The 26447-nt window shown below is 35.3% G+C and overlaps 1 protein-coding gene across 1 annotated transcript; it reads left to right on the top strand.

The window, feature by feature from the left end:
• The first annotated feature begins 517 nt into the window (after nucleotides 1-517).
• LOC141498971 (ubiquitin-conjugating enzyme E2 variant 2-like) lies at nucleotides 518-6532 on the top strand. The gene is made up of 2 exons (XM_074201976.1): nucleotides 518-598; nucleotides 6260-6532. Exons 1-2 carry the CDS (start codon nucleotides 518-520, stop codon nucleotides 6530-6532), a joined length of 354 nt encoding a protein of 117 aa, XP_074058077.1.
• The last annotated feature ends 19915 nt before the right edge of the window (nucleotides 6533-26447 follow it).

The following is a 26447-nucleotide window of genomic DNA, read 5'->3' as shown; positions in this document are numbered from 1 at the left end:
TCTCCATAAGGAATCCTGGGAAAAATTCCTTAAAGTTTAGGTTTTGTTCTTTGCAAAAGAGATGAACAGGATTACTTTTGTAAAAGTGCTTAATGTGCAAAGTAAATCAGACATTTCACTGTTACTTATCTCCTCTGTCATAAAGTAAGTATGCAAAGCACAAAAATTAATTAGGATGCCAAACCCAACTATAATCCACCAAAATAATGACCAGAATCTATAAACAGATTCAGAAAACAGGAGGCACTCAAAGGCATTCAAAGAAGCTTATAATAACCTCTACTATTCTCCAGGGGGGAAGATTTAGTTAGAATATAAAAAAAAGGAAACAAACAGTGGAATTTCTTAACAGAATTTTCATCTTCAGCTCTGCTCTGCACCATCTCACCAGCTCATGGCTTGGGCTTCACATCTTAGAAATGTCCATCTTCTCCTGCTAGATAAGTCACTTCATGCTCCCAGGCCTCTCAGGGGGTCACCAATAATAAGACTATCTCTGGATTGCTATTTTGTCACCATGGATCTACAGAAGACCAAAAGATTTGAGGTTCCATCCACAGTGGAATTTGGAGGAGACCAAAAAGGGCTATACTCACCAGTATGAGTTTTTTAGATCAGGATCAGAAAACAGCAGTAAGGAGTTCATTAAGAGTAAAGAAAACTTTACTCTTCCAGCTAAGTGAAGTAGGTAACATGGTAGATGGCATCAGCAATGAGTCTGGTGTAAGAGGTTCCTTATATACTACATATTTTTAGGCAACATTTGTAATCCAAACACTGTAAAAAATAAACTTGTATGAAACAAAGCAAAAATGACTATTCATAAAATACAGGTGGTGAAACACAGAAAATAAGATTTCTTGTTGGAGAAAATTGTATATTATTAGACAGGAAATAGAAAAACAAGTTATTGACTGAATGCAACTAGTCAGATAGGGAAGAGAACTTTCCCAGTACTCTAGAATCTTTTACTTTCTACAGTTAACTCTTTTTTTGGTAACTGTTAAGGGTCAAAAGAACACAGAAGGACACAGGCTGTAGCAACAATTTACTGGGGGTCTTCTGGGGGTCTTTAATTTTTGAAGAAGACCATGACATCAGCTTGCCATGACATACACATGAATTGGATTTGAGCGAAGGGTGGGGGAGTACCGTGCTCAATCACCAGCCTCTCTTTCTCCAGAGCTGTTTAGGTCCAGTGGCCAGATATGAATCAGGATGACTGGAGATGACTCTGGATACGAGGTCCTCAGGGTTCAGTGACTTACCAAAGACTTAACTATCTTGGACTGGATTTGAACTCAGGTCCTCCTGACTTCAGGGCCAGAGAGAACTAACTTTTTCTATAGTAAAAATGACTGAAAAGTGCAATATGGAGCCAGCAAGATAGGATTATTTCTAAGGAGAGGAAGATCTATGTTTTATATAAAAATGTCAGGAAAGTTCAAGTTGCAATACCAAGATATCTATTAAGGGATATAAAGGCAAGGAAGGAGAGGAGACTCAATGGAAGTTTGTTAAAGTCAGTCTCTGGGGGTTCACTTGGGGAGGGTAATTTTGTCCACTTTTCTCACAAATCTCATAGTCATCACTTATGAGTAGTTACCATAGCTACTGGGGTTGGAGAGAAAACATTTCTCTCCTCTTCTTCTACTCTCCCCTAGGAAGTCCAAAGAGGATCTATCAAAAGTTTGCCCCTTCCTTTAATCAATAAGCATTTTTAAACCCCCTACTATAGACTAGGACCGTGAAAATGTTCAGAGTCTCTTCCTGTTCAGTGATCTCTTCAATATATTCTCCAACTACAGGAGTGAAGGAAACACATAGGGGCCATACATAGGCTTGTAGATTTGCATTTCACCTTGCATCAGAAGTGGCCCAGGTCCAGGTCCATGTCCATGGACTCCAATCAAACCCTTCCCTCTACATTTATCAAGTCTTTTTTCTTAGGTGAATTAAAATAACAGTGATTTGTTATTTGCCTTAAATGAAGATTAACTTATTTTACTGATCAAGAGTAGCTAAGGGGGAAGGAGTTTTACATATAGTAAAAAGAGCCATGATTAAGAAAAATATTAAACCCAAAACATAATTCCAGAGGTCAAAGTCACAAAGAAGTAACCATTCTACAGAGTTAGGCAGAGTCATGAAATGGGAAGGAAAATCTGCATAGAGTGAGAACAGGAAAGCAACCCAAAGGTAGAAGCATAAAATATCAGGTGAATGACAGGTTACCTTAGATAATAGCTCCCTAGGAAGCCTCCCTGAAAATTATGTTCCCTCCTCACTATATCATAGTGGATCCACAAACTTACACTCTTTATGAAAAATTCTCAGAAATTCTTCTTTTGGTTTATTGGAAAGATAACAAAACCAGGTCAAGAAAGCTTCAGAATTCCTTAATCCAAGTATTGTATCACTCCAAAAATACCATTCTAGGATGGATAGTTGTGGTATGTGGGCTTTTAATCTTTTTTATCTCATTTAGTACTTACTTTGAAGGGATCCTTGGAAGATAAAAATGCTTCTCTCAATCTTTGCTCCACACTGCTTATTTAATTAAATTAAGTATATCTGGATTTATCAGGATATCATACACAATTGGAAACAATGATGAACAATGTTTTGTCAAAGATTATCATGATACATTGGCCAGAGCCTCTGGTTGAATTCTGTATAGAGAAACTGCAGAGAAAGGTTACAAGGTTTGCCGATTTTTATTGAGACTTTTTTCAAGTGTAAATACCAAATGCTCAAAACACCACACACACATATTCCCAAGACTGTAAAAATTATCTCCAGTTTTAAAGACTAAAATTGATTTGTCCTCTAATTTAATAAAGTAAAGGAAACAAAGCTAGAAAACTGAGTATGAGTTAAATCATCAGCAATTTCAAATGCTACATTAAAGAAGTTGACCATATTCGGTAGTTAAAGAGGGATAATTCTAGGTTTTGTTGCAAAAGGATGAGATGAATAGAGATGTGCTTTAAGGAATTCAATTTGGTGGCAGCATATAGGATAGATGGAAGAAAGGAGAGGAGAGATATAGATAGGGATAAGTGAATATGTTAATCATAATAGTCAAGAGGTAAGATGACCCTGAACTAATGTTCTAACTTATTGGTAGTGGGGGGGGAAGAGAAATAAATTTGAAAACATATAGTTACAGAGAGTTTTAAAAATTAAAGAATTTTTACACTGGAGCAAAACTGGGTCCTTGAAAGGATCAAAACAAGTTGTGAAGGATCACAGCTGTCATTTCTCTCAACTAATACATAAAAGAAAATTTCACTGTAAAATATCCACCAAATGACTGTGACCCACTATATTTTGAGGTAGGTGATCCCACCTCCGAATGACCCTAATTGTTAGAATTCTCTTGACATTAAGCTTAAATTGATCTCTCTGCAACTTCCATTCTATTTCTGATCCCTCTGCCAAACAAGACAAGCCCCTTCTCTCCTCCACAAAATAGCCCTTCAAATATTTGAAGATAATTATGATTTCATGTTGTGGGCAGGTAGCTGTGGCAGTGAATAGAGTTTGGGTCTAAAGTCAGGAAAACCTGAGTTCTAATCTGACCTCAGACATTTACTAGTTGTATAACTCTACAAAAGTCATTTAATCTTGTGTGCCTCAGTTTCCTCATCTATAAAATGAGCTGGAGAAGAAATGGTGAACAACTCCAGTATCTCTGCCCAGAAAACCCCATATGAGGTCACAGTGGGACACAAATGCAAGCGACTAAACACATACACAATACATATATCATATTTCTTCAGGTTGGAAAGCTTGATTTTCAGTCCAAAATAAATTCACATATTACTGTAGCTTTACTGCTTTGTTCATCTCTACATATTATCCTCCAACTTTGTGAAGTTTCACTCCCAGAACAATAACTAAAAGTTAAACAAAAAGTGATCAAATTCTTGAGTAATCAATTCACTGCTTCCAATAATTTATAAAGGGCCAGAAGGTTTAAAAATCATTTTTCTATTAAAATATTTTGGAAAAAGCACTACCTCAAAGACACCAGTTTTAAGTATGTTTGCTCTCTTCTAGAGGTAGCTAGGTGATGCAGTGGAGAGAGAGCATTAGTGCTTGAGTCAAGAGGATCTGAATTCATATCTAGCTTCAGACACTTGACATTTACCAGTCATGTGACCTTGGGCAAGTCATTTAGCCCTAATCGCTTATCTTCCTGGGCCATCTTCAGTCACTATGACTCACTTCTCACCACTAGACTTGACTCTGGAGGAGAAAGTGAGGCTGATGACTTAGCTCAACACTTCCTCACTCAAATCCAATTCATTTGTTTGTTATGATATCACCTTTGAGAACAAAGGATAAGCATAAACATCATCACCATCATCATCATCAATAAGTATTTTATTGTGTTATCAACTATAAAAAAGGAAGCTCTGACTGTCAGTCCAATTCTTGACTCTGCAAACATTTCATCAGACGGGTAGAACTGGAGACAGAGTGCTCACCTTGGAAACAGAAAGACCTAAATTCAAATTAGACCACAAACCCTCAGTGTCTGTGTGATTTGAGGCAAGTCACTTTATCTCTCTGATTTAGTTTCCTCAAGTGTAAAATAGGAATAATAATTGCATTTATCTTGCACAGTTGTTTTGAAATTAAATGAGATATCTGTAAAAAGTCCTTAAGTAAAGTTGCTGATACAAAGTAGTTTTCTGTTATCCATCATAGTTATGTGACTGGCACTCAGATCAGGCAGACCAAAATGCTAACTAAAACCAACTTTTTAACAACAAATCAAACTGAAGGATGAGGAAGACTCTAAGATATAAAAAAGAGAGTACAGAAAGTAGGACAAGACCAGGCTGCTAAGTTCAACTAGTTTATGACTGATAGGTAGTAGGTGGAAAAGGAATCACACTACCTAAAAGCTTACTATTTTAACCAATGATTCTTGTTAACAAGGTTATGGACTCAGTTGTTTCTGCATTGCTGAAGAAGCATTAAGTACTGCCAGTGACATCTAGACTTTGGTATCTTTGATCAAAATCCCAGTTACTCTGCCCCATATAATATCTTTCCTTTCCACTGGACCCTGTCAAAGCACCATTATATTTTTTCCAATTTTTTAACACTTTTATTTAAAGTTTTGAGTTTCAAATTCTAGCCCTGCCTCCCTTCCCCACTTCTCTACCCCTCCTTGAGATGATAAACAATCAGATATGTTATTCATATGCAATTATATAAAATATTTCCATATTAGTTATTTTGTTTAGGAAGACTTGAATAAAATTTAAAAAATGAAAGAAAGAAAGTAAAAATGGCATGCTTCAGTCTGTCTTCAGTCAATAACAGTTTTTTCCCCTCTGGAGACAGATAGTATGCTTCATCATTAGCCATTTAGGGATGTCTTAAATCATTACATTGCTGAGAATAGCTAAGTCAGTTATTGAACAATATTGCTGTAATCATGTTCAACATTTTCCTGGTTCTGTTTACTTCACTATGGATCAGTTCATGTCTCTACGGGTTTTTCTGAAATCATTCTACTTGTCATTTTTATAGTGCAATAATATTCATTACAATCATATACCAGATTGTTTGGTTGATTGTTTGTCTTTGATTTCTAATTCTTTGCCACCACAAAAGGAGCTGCTATCAATATTTTTCTACAAATAGGTCATTTTCCCTATTTTTGATGTACTTGAGATATAGACCTAGTACTAGTATTGCTGGATCAAAGGGTATGCACAGTTTTATAATTTGGGGGACATAGTTTCAAGTTCTAGAATGATTAGATCAGTTCACAAATCTAACCAACAGGAAGCACTATTATATTTTAAGCAAAGTCCCCTCTATCCTTTACTTCCCTGAATTCTTCTGGTATCTTGTCTAAGCATAAACCTGACTTTATCCACATTCTTTGAAATAAATCTCATTCTTTCTCCCTCTTCTTTTATTAATTGATATTTTATTTTTCCAGATACATGTTATGAAAGTTTTTCAATATTCATCGATATGCATATACATATTTTTAAGTTACATAATTTCCTTCCACCCTCCCTTACCACAACTCTCCCCTCAGTGGCAAATAGGTGAATATTGTACATACACATTTCTGTTAAACATTTACAGATTAGTTATTTTTGGTATGAGAAATTAGGATTAAGGAAAAAGAAAGAAAACCATGGAATATGAAAAAAATGCATGAGAAATTTTTTAAAAAAGTGAATGTAGCGGGGGTTGCAGGAGAAGATGGTGGTCTCCATAGACAAACTATGAAAACAGAATATGCAGTCTGAAAGTAGAGTGTGGACCTAAATACCTAGAAGCACCTCCAACAATTAGATTTGTAACAAAAATTAATATGAATGGGATAAATAATTCCAATGGAATGGTGGATGCATGGAGCATACCAGTGTTGGCAAAGTGGCAAAATGCTTATAGCATTAAAGTTGTACTTCAAGAACTAAAGCATCTAATGATGTCCAAAGAAAATATGAAGCTTTCACAGCCTCCAGAAGGACAAACATACAGCAATTAATTTTAACAAATCTCAAACTTATCTAAACCAACAACCTTCTACTCATGTTGTCTTGATTAAATCTCACAATGCAAAACCCATACATTAAAAGAATTTCAGCTGGTATACATGACCTGGACATTTGTAAGAATATATTTAATATATGAACGTACATCCATTATGTTTTCAGGCACAATGGGAAGAAAAAATGCAGCACAATTTTTTTCTCTTATCAAGGCACTATCATTTAAGCATAAACCTGGAATACTCCAAATGGAATTTAGGTTTTACAAGATGAAAGTATGACAAGAAGTGTCAGATTGCTGTGGAGTAATGTATGTTTCAGAAATCTAATTTCTCAAGAAGGAAAATTATAAAGGGCATGCTTAATCCATCTTGCTTCGTGAAAGAGCTATAATTTAAATTGTTTAAAGTAGCAGGTACAATAAATACTGTTGCTAATTTTGTTTAATTTTTGAAGAGGTATGGGCACCGACTACTATTAGTAACAAAGAATATATTCAGGATTGTTTTAATACCCGTATTTATAAAAAGCATGGAAGGATTGAGGGAGAGAGATGGATTTCTGTTTTAAAGCAGCTCCTGTGTGTTACATGTAACAGACATGGTAAATACTTGTTTATAGTCTTTGTTCTGATAAACCATGAATTTAAGTTTAAGTGAAAAAAAAAACCAAAGGAAATAGGTGTATGTATATGTGATTCTGAGATTAAAGTTAGTCTTAAAATGTAAATAAAAAGTGGAAAGTATCTTCAAAAAAAAGTGAATGTAGGGGCAGCTAGGAGGCACAGTGGATAGAGCACCAGCCCTGGAGGCAGGAGGGCCTGAGTTCAAATTTGACTTCAGACACTTAATAATTACCTAGCTGTGTGATCTCATGATCTCAAGCAAAGTTTTGCAAAAACTAAAATTAAAAAAAAAGTGAATGTAGTGTTCATCAGATCCTGAAGTTTGTTTTTTGTTTGTTTGTTTTGGTTTGGTTTTCTCCCTCTGGGGATACCATTGTCCATCTTTAGTCTAATAGGGTTGTCCTAGTTCTTTGAACTAGGATGGAGCTGCATCCATCAAGGTCGATGAACTCACAACATTGTTGTTAATGTATAGAATGTTCTCTTGGTTCTGTTCTCCTCACTCAGCATCAGATCCTATAATTCATTCCATGTCCCTCTTCTCTTTCTTAAGGGGAAGAGAGGGTAAAAATATTTCTTGCTTCCATAAGTAAAGTTATTGAACAATTTATTTTTTAATTAATCAATTATTAAGCATTTAGTGTTTTCCATGTGTCCAGTGCTGTGCTAGGCACTGGAAATAAAAAACAAAAACAAAAAGAAAGTACCTCCCCTCAAGGAGCCTAATGAAGCAGACAACATGTGTATAAATAATAATATTCAAAAGGACAACAAAAATCACTTTAGAGAAGAAGACCATAGCAGTGAAGGAGAATGGAAAAGTCCTCCATCAGAGGAGTGGGTTTGAGTTGAGTCTTAAAGGAAGGCAGGGATCCCAAGAGGTAAAGGTAGGAATAATCTAGACCATTTTAGGGATAGGTGACATTCAGTTCAAAGGCACAGAGATCGGAGCGAAATGATAGCTTTTAAGGGACAACAAGTATGACTGGATCATAGGCTATACAGGAGTCAACCGGTCTAGGTCCCTAAGTGACAAAGCCCATAAATTTAAGTAAACTTTCAAATGATATTTTTGTAAGTTTGAAGGTATTTATATTTATGAAATTATTAAAGTTTAAAATTGCACCAAGACTTTTGAGACACCCAGAATATTTGGAATGGATTAAGCAATTATTAAGCATCTATTATGACATCTGTATCATGTTAAATACTTTATAAATGCCTTATTTGAACTTTGTGTTCCTTCCAAATTATTGGAGTTTTGTTGTGATTTTTTAAACTGAATCTGCAGTTTAATCAATTAAAGCTGCACTTTCTGATGCCTAGGATACTGAAATGGTAAGTCATTTGCCCAGGTTCATATAGCCGATGTCAGAAACAGGATTTGAACGCAAGTCTTTCAATTCACTCTACTACACTGACTCTTGTATTACATTATTTGAGATTAAACAAAATATACACTTCTCACATCAAGAATATGATTAATTAAAATACATTTCCTTCTATCTTTTAAAGTTATTATTAGGGCTATTATCTTTGGCAGAGTGTTATTAGCATTCTCAGTTTATTAAATCTGGTTCACTTTTACATCCAGGTGACAAAATTATTTACTTTCCCTCCAAAAGTTAGAAAGGAAAACAAAACAAATGAAACTCAGAGTTCAATATTAACTGAGGGCTGTGAAAATCAATATTTCATTAACTCAAGCAGTTTCAATACTAGGAAAGAGAAATAATATGAAAGAAGAAATAAGATTGGGGAATATGTTTTAAAATGGAGTCTGTTACAGTGAGGAAAATGAGAAATCATAGTAGAGAATAGAATAAATCCATCTTCTTATCTTTTTACCCAAAGGTCTTTTATACTAAATGTTACACAAATATTGGAATGATAAATTTAAGATTCCAGAGAAAATTGTGTTCTTTCTTTTTTTAAAGTCTGCATTTCAGTTTTATGTATAAGCATATATATGTATATGCACACATGCATATGTGTGTTTTTACACACATACTTCCCCATACATATGATATATGTATGTATGTATGTGTGTGTGTATATATATATATATATATATATATGTATATGCCAAAATCCAAATAGGCATAACATAAATTTAAATAAACTGGGCTGATGGTCTATCTACTGCTCCACCAGCTGCCCTGTCAATTCTTAACTTCTTAAAAGAGACCTTCAGGGTGTTCCCTTGTCAGTTCTTCTGATTCCCTTGGAAGCACTTGCATTGTATGAGTTCTCCATAAAATAGTCTTTTTGACAAGCACACCTAGTATTTTAAAAATTGGACAGCCTATTGTAGTTGCACTCTGCAATAGTGTTTGAATACTTGAATGCATATATTCAATGCTTATATATATATATACATATATATATATATATATATATACATATGTAGGCATGTAAAATAGGCAAAGTCTAACAAAATCAATTATCCATTGAGTTCAGAGACTACTTTAATATTCTTATTCTATTCTAGTTAAATAATTCAAGGAAAATATATCAGTATGAATCATTTCATTGGAATGTTTTTAATATTTAAAACTCTCACCCTCTCAAAATTATTCTGCATTTATTTCTGTCCATGTTCTAACCCTTCCCCCAACAGAATATAAGAAACTGTTTTTGTTTTTGTATCTCTACCATTATTTTACCCCAATCCAAAGAGATAATGTTTAATGGATATCTTTGAATTAAATTCAATAGTCAAGCACTACTATTCATTTAAGTTTTTAATCATGAAAGTTACTTAGAAGCAACATGACTTAGGAAAGTAGTCAATATAATATTATTGATCCAATACCCCTATTAGTAAAAACATTTTTTGAACATAACCTCCCAATCCATTCTTATTTTTTAATTAGATAATCATATATGTTTTAAAACCTCAATAAACTAGAATTTGAAAAAGATTAAGACAGATGATATTATAATGAATTCCTTTTTTTTTTTTAGTTTTTTTGCAAGGCATATGGGGTTAAGTGGCTTGCCCAAGGCCACACAGCTAGGTAATTACTAAGTGTCTGAGGCCTGATTTGAACCCAGGTATTCCTGACTCCAGTGCTGGTGCTTTATCCACTGCACCACCTAGCCACCCCTATTTTAATGAATTCTAAAGACAAAAGAGAGCCACTGCAATTTACTAAGTAGTGGGTGGTACTGTCAAACCTGCACTCCATTAACTATGTGGAAGATCAATTAGAGAAGCCACTAAAACAGTTGAAGCTAGAGGGGATGAATGTGAATTAGAGTGGAGTCTATATGAGATGGGAGAGATAGAAACAAGATCTGGCAATTTATTAGCTATATGGAATGAGAGAAAGTAAAGTCAAGGATAATAGTGGAACTACAGGCTTAGTATATATGCATATATACATATACCTTTACACATATGTATACATATATTCATTCATTCATTTATCTTTAAGATTCAGTTGCATAGAGAGGAATTAATTAAACATGTGAGAGCTGATGAAATTGCTAAGTGAAAGATTATACAAAGAGAAGAAGAATATCCAACACAGGGCCTTGGAGAATACAAACAGGTAAGGGGCAGGATATGAATTATGATCCAACAAAGAACAAGGAATGACCAGACACTTAGGAAAATAAACAAGAGGAAGCCATAGCAGGAAAGCATAATGAGGAAAAAGTATCCAAGAAGATAAGGTGTGAAATGATGCAGAGAAGTCAAGAAAAATGAAGTTTGAGAAAGGAAGACTATTAGATGTGGTAATTAAAAACATCACCAATAACCTGAGGAGAATAATTTCTCTTTATTTAAAAGTTAACAATAAGAAGGAGATTAAAAACTGGGAGACTAGGAAACTACTGGTAGTACCCTTCACCAAAATAAAGAGGTTTGGAGGTGTGGATGTCCTGATTGCCAGGCTCCAGACTTTGCCACTACCTGTTGAGGGCACCTGCTGTAGCCAGGAGAGAATGGGGAGGAAGAATTTTGTTTGCCTCTTTGTAGATGCCTAGATTAGATTAAAATATAATATTCTGAGCAAGCTATAAAGGAGCAACTATATAGGAGGCCTCTGGTCAGATAGGCAGGATTTCAAGTGGTTTTGAAGGTAAGTCCATCATTGCCTCTAATCTTAACTCTATAAGACTTTTGCTTTTCTATCCCTACATCCCCTGCTCAGATTAGTTGATTTCCTGTCATGAACTCCATTTGAGGAAGTACAAAGTACATCTTGTTTATATATATATATGTATATAATATATGTGCATATATATATATGTATTTCATTTTATGTGTTGTCTGGTAGATTACTCTTTTTAAATTTTTTAAAATTTTATTTTATTTTTCCAAATACATGCAAAGGTAGTTTACAAGAGTCATATATTTGCAAGATCATGAGTTCCACAATTTTTCTACCATCCTCCCTTCACTCCACATACCCCAAAGTGGTGAACAAACTGGTAAAAGTTTTACATGGACAGTTGTGTTTTACATATTTCCATATTAAGACATGTGAAAGAGGAATTAGAAGCCAAGAAAACCATGAGAAAAAATTCTAAAAAGCTTTGCTCTCAGATTTCATATTTTTTTTTCTCTTGATGTGGATGGTATCTTTCACACAAGGTCTCTCAGGATTCATCTTAATCACTGAACTGTTGAGAGGAGTGCACCCATCAAGCGATCATCTCACAATATTGTTGTTAATGTATACAATGTTCTTTTGATTCTGCTTACTCCAATCAGCATCAGTTCATGCAGGTCTTTTAGTGCTTTTCTAAAATCCAATCACTCTTGATTTCTTATATAACAATCATACTTCATAACCTTCACATACAATAACTTGTTTATACATTCTCCAGTTGACAGATATCCCCAATTCTTTGCTGCCACAAAAAGAGTTGCTATATATTTTTTTACATGTGGGACTTTTTCTAGTTTTATGATCTCTTAGGGATATATAGACAGGAGTGGTATTGGTGGGTGATAGGGTTAACAGTTTTATTACCCTTTGGCCATAGTTTCAAATTGTTCTCCAGAATTGTTAGCTCAGTTCACATCTCCACCAACTGTACACTAATGTACCAATTTATCCACATCCTCTCCAAGATTGATCATTTTCCTTTTTTGTCATCTTATCCATTCTAAAAGGTGTGAGGTAGTACCTCAGACTTGTTTTAATTTGCATTTGTCTAATCAATAACGATTTTTTCATATGACTATAAACAGCTTTAATTTCTTCCTCTGAAAATTGCCTGTTCATATCCTTTGATTATTTATCAACTGGAGAATGACCTGTAATCTTATACATTTGATTCAGTTCTCTATATACTTTAGAAATGAGCCCTTTATCAGAAACACTAGTTGTGAAAATTATTTCCCAGTTTTTTGTATCCCTTCTAATCTTGACTACATTGATTTTATATGTGCAAAAAATTTTAAATTTAATATAGTGAAAATCATCCATTTTGTAATTTATAATGTTCTTCATCTTATTTGGGCATAAATTTCTCCCCTTTCCATCAAACTGATGGACAGAATCTGCCATATTCTCTTAATTGGCCTATAGTGTCACACTTCAAATAGAAATCCTGTACCTATTTAGGTAAACACTATACCTTATTTTGGTATGGGGTGCGAGATGTGGCTCTATGGTCAATTTCTACCATACTATTTTCAGATTCATTCTTGCTTAGGACTCCTTTTCTCTGCTGGAGCAAGTCCACATCCACTTTTTGTCAGAGCTCCATTGATCCAGCTCAAGGAAGCTCTGTGTATTTCTTCGCTCAGGCCCCTTTTATATCCCTTGCAACTGAAACCCCTCCTTCCTTCAAAGTGATCACTCTCCTGGTCTTCTCTTGACCTTGAAGTTTGTTCATATTTAGGGTCTGCTCAAACCAAGGCATTCATAGCTTGCTTGGCCATTTTTCCTTACTGAAACCTACAAAGATTTAAAATACTAGCTTCACCTCTGATTGGAAAACATTTTTATCCCATAAGCAAGTGCTCCACAAATAGACTGAGAAATAATGATTAAAACAATCCTATTACCTAGGAGGAAGATGGGGAATTCATGAAATTAAAAGGAATAGAGATTTTTCCTAAAATGCTTTCAAACACTTTTTGTAACAGTATTCTTTTCATTTTTTTTTAAAAAAAATTAACTTAATTTTGGTTTATTTTCCCTGGTTACATGCAAAAACAAGTTTCAACGTTCACTTTTAAAACTTTCAGTTCCAAATTCTCTCCCTTCCTCCCACCCCAATTCAATTCATTGAGAAAGTAAGTTATTTGATATGTTAGAAATCTGTTTATTTATCTTATGTCATGAATGTCATGGTAATGTTATAAAAATATTACCAAAGTAGTTATGTTGTAATAATAAATATAACCCCCTCTCCTCAAGAAAAGAGAAATCTCAAGAAAAATGCAGTTTATAAAAAGTACACATTATTCTGTATTGAGATACCATCAGTTCTGTCTTTGGTATGAATAGTATTCTGGGCCACAACATTGCTGAGAAAAGGTAAAGCATTCTCAGCTGATCATCCTACAACATTGCTATTACTTTGTACACAGTATATTTGCCATTTCATCTGCTCATGTAAGTTTTATTTTTACTGAGACCATCATGTTCATCATTTTCTAGAACAGAGCAACATTTCATCATAATTATGTGCCACAGTTTATTCAGTCCTTCCCCAACTAATGGGCATATCTTCAACCTCCAGTTCCTTGTCCCCAGAAAAAAGCAACTTATAAATATCCTTATACATATAGGTCCTGTTCCTTCCTATTTTCATCTCTTCTAGTATATAGATCTAGTAATAACACTGCTAGGTCAAGGGGTGGTCATGGTTTTATAGCCCTTTGGGCACAGTTCCAAATTGTTCTACAGAATTGCATTTCACTTCACAACTCCTCCGACAACACATTAATCTCATTTCCCTCATCCCCTCCAACATTTTCCACCTTCTTTTTCTGTCCTATTAGAAATAACCCACATGTCATCTATCAATAATGAGTTAGGATGTTTTAAAAATAATTTAAATAGATAGCATTGATTACCTCATCTGAAAACTATTCATACCTTTTGATCATTTATCAATTGAGTAATGCCTTTTTTTAAAAAATAAATTTGATTCAGAATTCTATGTTTCAGAATGAGGTCTTTATCAGTAAAACTTGTTTCAATATTTTTTCCCCACAGTTACTATTGCTAACTGTATTGCTAATTCTATCCTATTCCAACAGTCCCATTTATTCTCTCTCCTTCACATTGTCCCTCCTCAAATGTATTTTGTGACTGACTACTCCCTTCCACAATCTTCCTTCCCTTCTATCACTTCCCCATCACTTTCCCTTACTTTCCTCTAGGGTAGGATAGATTTCTATAGCCAACTGAGTATGTATGTTATTCCCTCTATGAGTCATTTTTGATCAAAGTAAGATTCACTCACTCCTCTTCACCTCCTGCCTCTTTTACTCCACTGCAAAAACTTTTATTTGCCTCTTTTATATGAAATAACTTATCCCATTCTACCTCCTCCTTTCCCTTTCTCCCAAGGCAGCTAGGTGGCACAGTAGATAGAGCACTGAACTGAGTCAGGAGGATGACATTTAGACATTTACTAGCTGTGTGACCCTGGCAAGTCACTTAACCCTAATTACCTCACATCCAGGGCCTTCTCCAATCATCCTGATTTCCTATCTGGCCAATGGACCCAGATGGCTCTAGAAGAGAAAGTGAGGCTGGTGACTGAGGACAGTAACCCCTCACTCAAATCCAATTCATGTGTTTGTCATGACATCATCTCCCTGATGTCACAGTCTTCTTGGAGAATGAAGGACAACCTTTATTATTCCCTTTCTCCCAGTACATTCTTCTTTCACCCATTAACTCCATCTTTTTAATATAGTATTCCTTCAAATTCGACTTTCACTTGTACCTTGATTATATATATGCTCCCTAATAAATGAGAAGGTTCATATGAGCTATTAGCATCATCTTCCCATGAAGGGATATGAGCAGTTTAACATCATTAAGTCTCTCATGATATGTTTTTCCTTTCATCTATTTATGCTTCCCTTGAGTCTCATATTTGAAGATAAAATTTTCTCTTCATCTCTGGTCATTTCATCAGGAAAGTTTGAAAGTTCCCTATTTCATTGAATGTACAGCTCTCCCCCTGAAAGAATAAGTTCAGTTTTGAAGGGTGGTTGATTCTTGGCTGTAATCCAACCTCTTTTGCCTTCTAGAATATCATATTCCAAGCCTGATGATCCCTTAATGTAGAAGCTGCTAAAACTTCTGTTATCATGATTGCTTGGCTATAACATTCATTGCAGTTTTCATTTTGGGATCTCTTTTAGAAGGTGAACAGTACATTCAATTTCTATTTTACTCTCTGCTTTTAGACTATCAAGGCAGTTTTCATTGATAATTTCTTGAAAGATGAAGTCTGCCCTCTTTTTTAATCCTAACTTTCAGGCAGTCTAATAATTTTTAAATTGTATCTCTTGGTTCTATTTTCCAGGCTAGTTATCTTTCTAATGAGAATACTTCACATTTTCTTCTAGTTTTTCATTCTTTTGGTTTTATTTTATTGTCACTTGATTTTTCCTAAAGTCATCAGCTTCCCTTTGCTCCAATTCTATATTTTAAGGTATTTTTTTTCAGTAAGCTTTTTCATTTCCTTTTCCATTTGACCAATTCTGCTTTTTAAGGCATTCTTCTTCTCATTGACTTTTGGAACTCTTCTCTCATTTGGCCCAATCTGGTTTTTAAGATATTATTTTCTTCACTTTTTTTTGGTGTCTCCAACAAACCACTGACTCAGTTTTCATGATTTTCTTGTATCATTCTCATTTCTCTTTTCAATTTTCAAAATTCTTTTTGAGCTCTTCCATGACCTGAGACCAATTCAGATTTTTCTTGGATGCTTTAGTTGTAGAATTTTTCACTTTATTATCATTTCTCAGTGTGTGTTTAGATCTTTCATATGACCATTTTCTTCTTACATTGTTTATCATTTCCCCAACTTCTGAATTAATTTTAACTCTTTATTAAGGCAGGGCTCTGCTTCCACAATGGAGGACATATTGACCCAGGCTCTTGAGGGTTTTTGCAACTGTTTCTAGAGATACTTCTGGAGACTTGCTACTTTTCAATTCTTCCAAGATCTTATGATACCACAAGCACTCCTTTCTGCCCTGGAACTATGAGAAGAATCCCTGCTCTGCTTAGGCAGTGTGTTTTGTTATGCTACTGTTCCTCCTCCTGGGTCTTTGAACCAGAGCTGAGTATGGGCAAAGCAACACAGTCCTGCCTCAATGATAGCAAAGAGATCCCTTGTAATCTCCTTCTGATCCACATATCATGCATGGACTGAGAGCTCTGGAAGCAGTTGCTGCTGCTAATTCATCAGTTCTGAAAGCTGGCTCCTGGTCTGCTGGGGTCATGTATGCACTGCTGAAGACTGTGTTGGACTGTGCTCCACTCTCAACCAAGAGGTTCCCTGCAACCCTTGAAACTGTCCATGGCAATCTTTGGGCTGAGAGGTGTGGAAGCTGCCATCTGACCCAAATGCCCTCTGTCTCTTCCTGGATTGTTGGGCCCAGTTAGCTCTGGTGTGACCTGTGCTGCTCCACACTCTTCTCTACATCAAGCAGCAGAACTTCTTCTAGATATTCCAAGTTGTCTTTGACTGGAAAACCATTTCACTCACTTCACTCTAGAATTTGGTTAGAGTCATTATTTAAAGATATTTGGGGTGGTTAAGGGGAGAGCTTGGTGGAGATGTTGGATGAGTCCCTGACTTTTACTCTATCATCTTGGCTCTACTCCCCTTAGCACTCTTTTTAAAGAATAAAATTTAGTTTTTCATCTCTTTCAGTCCTGAGTATATTCCATACTTTTTCTTTATTCAGTAAGTCATCCAAATAATCAAAGAATAAAAAAAATCACTGAAAGAGACTAAAAAAGTAGTTTTGAAAAATTGGTTAACATACACTCTAAATTATATTCAGTATTTTTCATGCCATTCATCCTAATCCTCTCCAAAGAATGGGGGAAAGAATTATTTTCTCATCTCTTCTGTGGGACCAATGTTAATCATTATATTTCTTCTGTCTTCATTTTATCTTGTTGTGGGTTTTTCTAATAATAAATTTATATTCATTTTATATATTTTTCTCCTGGCTCTGGCAACTGCATTTAATGTTAGTATATACAATTTTTCTTTATGCTCCTCTAATTTCCACTACCCAATTTTAATGTAGTGCTTCTCTGGCAGGCAAACTATATTTTAGAATCCTTCTCTTCTCAGTTATGATGTGACATCCTTGATACCAAGATCCACCCAAAATACAGATCCCTACCATTATTGTAGCACACCCAAGTGCCACATAGAACACACATACTATGTACCACAAGCATACTGGAAATATTTAAATTTAATGTAATGGGATAGAGAAGAATCAGAAGGAAGTGAAAATAAAGAGAACTGAGGAATTCTTAGATCCTGACACAGATTGCAGAGCTTGTGCTTTGAACAGTGACAGGGGCTTTCTCTGTGTGGACAAGAACTCCCTACTTTAGAGAGCTCTTCCCTTTAACTGTCAGCTCTGATAAGTTTACCCTCTCACATATAACTAACTACCCTCCTGGAGGAAAGTGGTATTGGGGTTCATATTTTTAAACACTCCTGCTCTACTACTATTCCTTCAATGAATCACCTAAACTACAGATATACTACAACATAACATCAGCTGATGGAATCAAATGACTTAATTAGCTTCAGCAACCATTCTCCTCTATATCTCCATCCCTAACACACTCAATTATAGTTTTTCCTTAATCAATACCATCTTTTGACTCCTTTACCATGATATCACGTTGGTCCCATACACAAGTTTCATATTCCTCACTGGTAACCTTCTTCTCATCCACCTATTTTCTGTTTTGATACTAGAAACCCCAAATTACTTGAGCAAATGTTGAGATAGTGTGTGCACTGGAGAAGTGGAGGGTGACATCAGAAGATCTGAGATGAGAAGAAGTATCTCTTAGTAAATGGTCTAAAAATTTTGATGAAGTAGTAGTTGAGGTCCTTTGTGGATTGGTTGAGGGATGGGTGTTGAAGAAATTGTGGGGAAAAATTTAGGTATTTTTCTATGGATCCACCTTTCTGCTGACCCTTCTTCATTATGCTAAGACCTTGAGTTGGGGGGGGGGGCTGGTTCACCTGGGCTTGGGATCGCTAAAGGCTTTACTGAGTGTAGTTTCTCTGGCTGGCCAGTAGGAGGTATTGGTTGCTTTCTCTGGAGTGTCTGTGACCTTGGTTGGGAGGCCTTCTCCCTTTGCTGGAAGGGAGGAGTTGGAGCTATTGAATTCTTTTGCCTTCAAACAATGGTGCTCTTTACCCTGGCCTGAGGTCATTCCTCAGCTGGGCTGGTTCTTTGGCTCACCCACCTGGGCCTGAGGCAGAAGTAGTTTGCAATTGTTTGTTTGGAAGGAGGCCTCAGTGCAATGGAAGCATGGGCTCAGCGTTTCTCAGACAGGAGGAGCCCAGGGATGGTGTCCGCAACTCTCCTGCACCAGACCTCTTCCCACAGCCTGGTCCCCAAGCTCCAGGGGGACAGCACCAACACCAGCGCCTCTGCTTCCCCATGGACCCAAGTTCCTGTCGTCCAGCCCCACCGCTGATCCAGCAGGTCCAGCTCTCTGGCCCTCAGACTCCTGGTTCCAATTCAGCTGTTAATCTGGCTGATCAGGGGCTGATCTTCCCTCTGAGCCCAGACTCACCTGCCCGAATTCTACCAAAGCTACAGTGGGAGACAAATCCTGAGGTAGATGCTCTTTCTCCTGGCTTTTCTCTCTGGGTTCTGTGAGTCGGATTTCCTCTAAGAGGTTTGTTTCATGTGATAGATGGGGAAGAGATCAGGAGACTCTAGAACTGCGCCTGTCTTCTCTCCGCCATCTTGGCCGGAAGTACAAAAATTTAGGATATTGATTGAATCTTGGCATGTGAAGTTGAGAAAATCTGATGCATAGAGACCAGATTTATGTATTACTTAACTCGGGACCTAGTTTGCATAGTCCAGAAACCCATCCAAATATGAATACTGATGCCAGAAACTTAAGGAATTTTCTCCCATTATACATCTCAAGCAACCCATATGTCCTGTCCAGAAGCTGCCTCTGTGTCAATCATTGTTCTTTTGACTCCTATATACTATAGCTTGTAGAAACTCAGAGAAGAATGGGCCACCATTTTTTGACTCTCTCCTCAACTGAATACTTAATAAACTTCTTTCTAAATTATTTTAGTTGTAAGCTCCCAAAGACAGGAGAAGAGAAGATAGGTTTGAAATAGCTACCTTACGAATGAGAAAGAATCAGTTGGGGTGGCAGAATGATTACCATCAGTAAATGGACCCAGTTTAAATTAAATTGTAAGACCAATCATTAGGGGACTCATTCAGCATACTCTCCTAATTTAAATGCTCTTGCTGATTTTTTCACAAGCGTGTGATGAGTAAAATCAGAAACAATTGGGGGAAACAAAAGTTTTAGTATCTGACTCCCAACCTTGGTAATTAATTCCATTATGAAATAAAATACAGCTTTTTTAATTACAATTAATAGGATATAAAAAAAGATAAAAAAAGATAAGGAAATTTCCCAGCTGAGAAGGGGAAAACAAACAGGTACAATTCCCTAATCAGACAGAAGTGATCCAGCTTCATAGCTATGCAGGGTGGGGGCCAAATAATACAAGGAAGTTTTCTCACAATTCTCAAAACTAAATAAAGTGTTCTCAGAAATCAGAAATTGAAATACATGAAAAAGGAAATAATCCAGATTCAGAATTGAATCACAGGATGGAATCAATATAGTTCATTCAATTCCAATAATTCTCTCAAAAAATGAGGAAAACTGATTTAACAAATCTTATTGGCTGTGCTTTAGGGGTCATTCTCAGTTAAATACAGTTTGGACTTTTAGATCTCTTTAAACATAAAAAGGAATATGAACATTCAAAACAGGCATTAATTAGCCTGTTAATTATATAAAATTCATACTTCTCAGAGTAGCTTAGTATAGGATTTAATAATACAGTAAATATCAGTTGCTGCTAATCAGTTCTCTTGATCTTTGTTCTCTAAGAAGATCCTGATATCAGGGAAGTAGTGTCATGACACGAAAGTGAGTTAAGAGTTAAGTGTTTAGGGGCACCTAGGTGGCACAGTGGATAGAGCACTAGCCCTGGAGTCAGGAGTACCTGAGTTCAAATGTGACCTCAGACACTTAATAATTACCTAGCTGTGTGGCCTTGGGCAAGCCATTTAACCCTATTGCCTTGCAAAAAACCTAAAAAAAAAGAGTTAAGTGTTTAAGTGAGAGGTGATTGTGCAGATATGAATCAGGATGACTGGAGATGGCTCTGGATACTGTGGGAGACCTTGGCCATTTTAAGCTAGGATCTTTGATAGAACTCAGACTGAGGAAGTGCCTATTCACTGAGGAAATGTTTAAGTCTAGTTAAGAAAGAGAAGAGGCAAAGAATGTTTACCTCGTCCAAGAAAAAAAATCAGTCTGGGAGGTGATGACCCTTAGAGTTTTTGGTCAAAACAGAAATAATTATTATTTAATTCATTCTGAGTCAATCAGGGCCCAAACAATGACAACTGGGACTTGGTCTGTGAACTCTATTTTTATTTTGGGGTTTTGTTGGGTTTTTTGGCAAGGTAGTGGGGTTAAGTTATTTGTCCAAGGTCACAGCTAGGTAATTATTAAGTGTCTGAGGTCACATTTGAACTCAGGTCCTCGAGACTGTAGGGTTGGGATTCTATGCACTACACCACCTAACTGTCCCCTGGCGTGAGACCCAAGTGATTTAGGTTTAAGGCATGGTTCTTATGAAAGAAATTTAGCACATAACCCCAAGTTCTCTATAGTGATACACTGAATACTGGAATCAAAAAAGGATATAAAACAGAAAGTCATATGTTCAGTTAAGATATTTGTCAGTTTTGTAGAAGATTCTCTTGTAACATTTTTTTTACTGTTCCTGAGGTTTTCTAAATATTTCTATTTACAGATGTCAATGAAGTCATTATACTGAAATCTATAATACAAGATGGTTTAAACATCCACTTTGGAAAAAGTAAAGTGGATGAAAATGCACACAGTTAGCCTGTGAAATTAGTCTATCACTTTATTTCCTGAATGAGCCCTGAAAATGTTTTTAAGTAGGAGAAGACTGGCTTTATTTGTTGCCATGATATGTCAGGCACAAATTTCTGATTCCAGGGAGTTGTCCATTTACATTAATTAAAATCAGGGTCAGTCTCATATATCTGGATATGAAAATATGCATTTTTCCAAAGGAACCAAACAATGAAAATAACAGTAAATTCTGTAGGAAGCTCTAGGTATCTCTATTCCTCAAGCAAAGATGTTTGAGCTTGATTTTTGAGCTTATGTGTTCCATCCTTTCCCTCCCATTTCACAGATAAGGAAAATTAGAACCAAAAAATTTAAAATACTCGTGCAAAGTCTCATAGGTAACAAGTAACAAAACTAGCATCTGAAGCAACATCATTTAATTTTAAATTCATGTTCTTTTTGTAATAATTTATGTATTCATTTTGGCTAAATACTTTGGACTAGCATTTCATTGTGCCTAATTCAGAAAACATAAAATATAACTTTTGTTAATATTTATATCATTGAGATATACTTTTGAAAAATTTTGTCAAAAAATTCTGAAATATAATTATAAAATTACTGATTGCCAATACATATGATACTTGTAGATATTTTAAATAGATACTGCTTATCGTTTTAAGGAAAACTCCATTTATTCCCATGCTCTCTATTGTTTTTAATGGGAATAGGTGCTATATTTTGTCAAAGGTTTTTCAGCATTTATTGAGATAATCATATAATTTCTATTAATTTTTGTTATTGATGTGGTCAATTATGCTGCTTGTTTTCCTAATATTGAACCATTTCTGCAAACCTGGAATAATTTCTACCTGGTCATGATGTATTATCCTAGTAATAACTTGTTGTAATCTCTTTTGCATCAATTCATTGGATATTTCTGGTTTAGCTGTCAATGCCAAAACAAATTTGGAAGAATTTCTTCTTTACCTATTTTTAAAATAGTTTATATAGAATTAGAACAACTGTTCCTTTAATGTTTAGTAGAATTCACTTGTAACTTTATCCCTGAAGATTTTTCCTTAGGGTGCTTACTGATGGTTTCTTCAATTTCTTTTCCTGAAATGGGCTATTTAAGAATTTTATTTCCTCTTCTGTTAAGCTGAGTAGCTTATATTTTATAAATATTCATCACTTCCACTTATATTGTCAGATCTGTTAACATGCAGCTGGCCAAATTAGTTCCAAATTATTACTTTAATTTCCTCATCATTGATGGTGAGTTCACCTTTTATTTTTGATACTTATAATTTGATTTTCTTCTTTCTTTTTTAAAATCAGATTAACCAAAGGTTTATCTATTTTATTGCTTTTTCCCTGTAACACCAATCTTAGTTTTATTTATTAGTTTAATAGAATTCTTACTTTAAATTTTATTAATTTCTCCTTTGATTTTTCAGAATTCCTTTTTTTTTGTTTTGGCAAGGTAATGGGGTTAAATGACTTGCCCAAGGTCACACAGCTAGGAAATTTTTAAGAGTCTGAGACTGGATTTGAGCTCAGGTCCTCCTGACTAGGACTGGTGCTCTATCCACTGTGACACCTAGCTGCCCCTGATTATCTGAATTTCTAATTTAGTATTTAATTGAAGATTTTAATTTTTTTCTTTTGCTAGCTTTTTTAGTTGCATGCCCAATTAATTGATCTCTTTCTCTATTTTATTCATCTAAGCCTTTAGAGATATAAAATTTCCCCTAATAATTTCTCTGGCTGCATCTCACAAGTTTTGGGTTTGATGTCTCATTACTATTATTTGATCTTGGATGAAATTGTTGATTATTTCTATCATTTTTTGTTTGATCCACTCATTCTTTAAAATCTGGTTATTTGGTTTTAATTAATGTTTAGTTTATCTTTCAATAATTTATTACACATAATTTTATTGCATTATGATCTGAAAATGATGCATTTAATATTTCTGCCTTTTTTGCATTTGATGGTGAGGTTTTTATGCCTTAGAACATGGTCTGTTTTTGTACATGTGCCATGTACTGCAGAGAAAAAGATATGTTCCTTTCTATCCCCATTCAATTTTCTCCTGAGGTCCATCATATCTAAGTTTTCTAAAATTTTATTTATCTTTTTAACTTCCTTCTTGTTTATTTTGTTGTTAGATGTTCTAATTCTGAGAGAGGGAAGATGAGATCCTTCACTATTATAGTTTTGTTATTTATGTCTTCTTGTAATTCTTAACATTTCCTCTAAGAATTTGAATGCTATACTATATAATTCATACATATTTAATACTGATATTACACTGTTACCTATGGTACCTTTTAAGAAGATATAGTTTTCTTCCTTATCTCTTTTTAATGACAACTATTTTTACTTTTACTTTGTCTGAGATCAGGATTGTTTTTTCTGCTTTTTGTTTGTTTTTTGCTTTCACTGAAGCATTATATATCTGCTCCAGCCTTTTACTTTTTCCCTATGTGTATCTCTCTGCTTCATATGTGTTTCTTGTAAACAACATATTGTAGCATTCTGTTTTTTAATTCACTCTATTTCTTTTTTTATGGGAGAATTCATCCCATTTACATTTACAGTTATGATTACTATTTCCCTCCATGTTCTCTTCCTCCATGTGTACTTTTTTCTTTCCTTTCCCCTTATCCCTCCTTACAAATGTTTTGCTTCTGACTGCTGCCTCTTGATCAACCCTTCTATCAACTCTTTTCCTTTTCATTCTCACTTTGACCTTTTTTCCTTTTTCCTTTTTCCTTTTAACTTTTACAATTTTATACCTTTAGTTTTGCCCTCCCTTTTATCAGTCCCTTCTTCCTCTTTCTCTCTCTTTCTGCTCCCTACTTCCTTGTAGGGTAGGGTATACTTTTTCCTTTTTTTGAAAGATTTTATTCATTCTGTTTTACAATTTTCCCCCTATTCTTGCTTCCCTCTCTCCATCCCCCACAGAAGGCATTCTGTTAGTCTTTACATTGGACCCATGTTATACATTGATCTCAGTTGAATGTGATGACAAAGAAATCATAGGGTAGGTTATATTTTTAAACTCAATTGGAAATGTTATTCCCTTTTTGAGTCAAATCTGTTGAAAGATTTATTGAGTGCTCACATCTTCACTTCTTTCCCTCTTTTTTAACAGAACTTTGTGTTTCTTCATGTGCTGCTATTTATCCTCTAATATCTCACATTCTCTTATTATAATCCTTCTTTTCATGTCCCAATTGTTTTAAATCTGTCCTGTAACTTCTAAGATGCAAAATGAAACACAAATTTTTGGATATGGTCCATTCAGGAATCTCTTTTGCTTTACTATGAATATTTGATAATGAAATTTTTGTATTTAATGGGGAATCCAACAGGTAGGAAGATGAGAAAATAAATGCTTGTCAATTAAAAAAATTAAATAAAACAAACTGAACTTTGGCTTAATCATAAGTAAAGTGCTTATCCACACAATTTCTTATTTTTCTTATTAAAAAATAAAAACAAGTAGTACACACAAAAAAGACTTCCTATAAAAACTTCAAAAGTTTATCTTCAACAAAAATGTAGTATAAATGCTTCTCTGCTCCTGATTGACCACTTTTTATGCTTTTAGTTATTTTCTAAACTGTGTTACAGATAATTTTATTATATCTTTCAGGCTCCTGCCAGATTGGTCGTAAGTTTCTTCATGTTTGCTCTTCCTTACATGGGGCTGAATGAAACTGGAGAAAATCATAAGACCATGCTCATTGTGTTCACTACAAATTTATGTTCCATAATTTCAACTGAGTTTTCACTACTGCAAAGTAATCTTATATCTCCCTCTATCCCACTCACCACAATGGTTTTTCCAAAACTTTTTATTACTTCTCAAACTTCTCAAGGCACATATACCATCTTGCATTTTCAAGTACCTAATAAACATATTGAACTGGATGTCCCATATACAAATTTAAAAAAATAATTGTTTTAACCTTTAAAAAGAACATTAAAAATATTGTCTTCTTTGATTCTTACAACACTGTGGGGGAGGTGCTGTCATCATCCTTGTTTTACAGATGAGGAAACTGAGGCAGAGAGAGGTTAAGTTACTTGCCCAGGGTCAGGAGCTAGTATCAGAATTAAGATCTGAATTCAGGTGTTCCCAACTCCAGTCCAGCACTCTCCACTGCACCACTTAGTTGCCTCTAAGAAAACTGTAGATTTAAAGAAGAGAACTTGAAGGACATCTAGTCCCCCCTCCCCTCATTTTATAGGAGAGGAAACAAAGCTTTAGAAAGTTAAGTAGCCTGGCCACACCTATAGTGAAGACAGCTATTATACCTCCCAATGTCTATTTTTAAACTTTCCAGGCATCTAGAAAATACAGTGGAATATCTTAAATTTAACATGTCTAAAACCTAATTAGTTGTCATTTTTTACCAAGCCTTTTCCTTATTAAAATTTCCCTATTACTGATGAGGGTCCTAGCATTTTTCCCTTCACTCAGCCTTGAAAACTAGTTATCATCCTCCACTTATTATTACTCTCTGACTCCCTCATCTCCTCCATCTCTGTCTCTCTGTCTGTCTCTCTGTGTGTCTCTGTGTTTCTGTCTGTCTCTCTGTGTCTCTGTCTCTGTCTCTCTCTCTGTCTCTCTCTCTCTCTGTCTCTCTCTCTCTCTGTCTCTGTCTCTCTCTCTCTCTCTCTCTCTCTCTCTCTCTCTCTCTCTCTCTCTCTCTCTCTCTCTCTCTCTGTCTCTCCCTCCCTCCCTCCCTCCCTTAATATCTTAGCAGTTGTGAAGTACTATTCTATATATCTTTGCAACATCTCTTATATTTCCTTTTTCTCCTCTAACACTGCCACTGGCATGCTGCAGGTGTCCTACCATAGTCCCCTTAAGTTTCTCCCCATTCTGGGTCATCATTCTCTCAACTGCTAACATGATCTTCCTAAAATGCAAGTATGATCATGGCACATCCTTCCTCTCCCCCTTTCAATAAACTTTAGTTGCTTCCTATTACCTCTAGGATCAAATATAAAATTCTCTATTTGGCTTTCAGAGCCCTTTAAACCTGACCTCTTCCTACATTTAGTCTTCACACATCTTACTCACCCCCTATATGCTCCATGGAAGTCAGTAAC

The sequence above is a fragment of the Macrotis lagotis genome, chromosome X (genome assembly GCF_037893015.1).
Source record: "Macrotis lagotis isolate mMagLag1 chromosome X, bilby.v1.9.chrom.fasta, whole genome shotgun sequence".
Lineage (NCBI taxonomy): Eukaryota > Metazoa > Chordata > Mammalia > Peramelemorphia > Peramelidae > Macrotis > Macrotis lagotis.
This window is presented reverse-complemented; position numbering and strand designations above follow the sequence as displayed.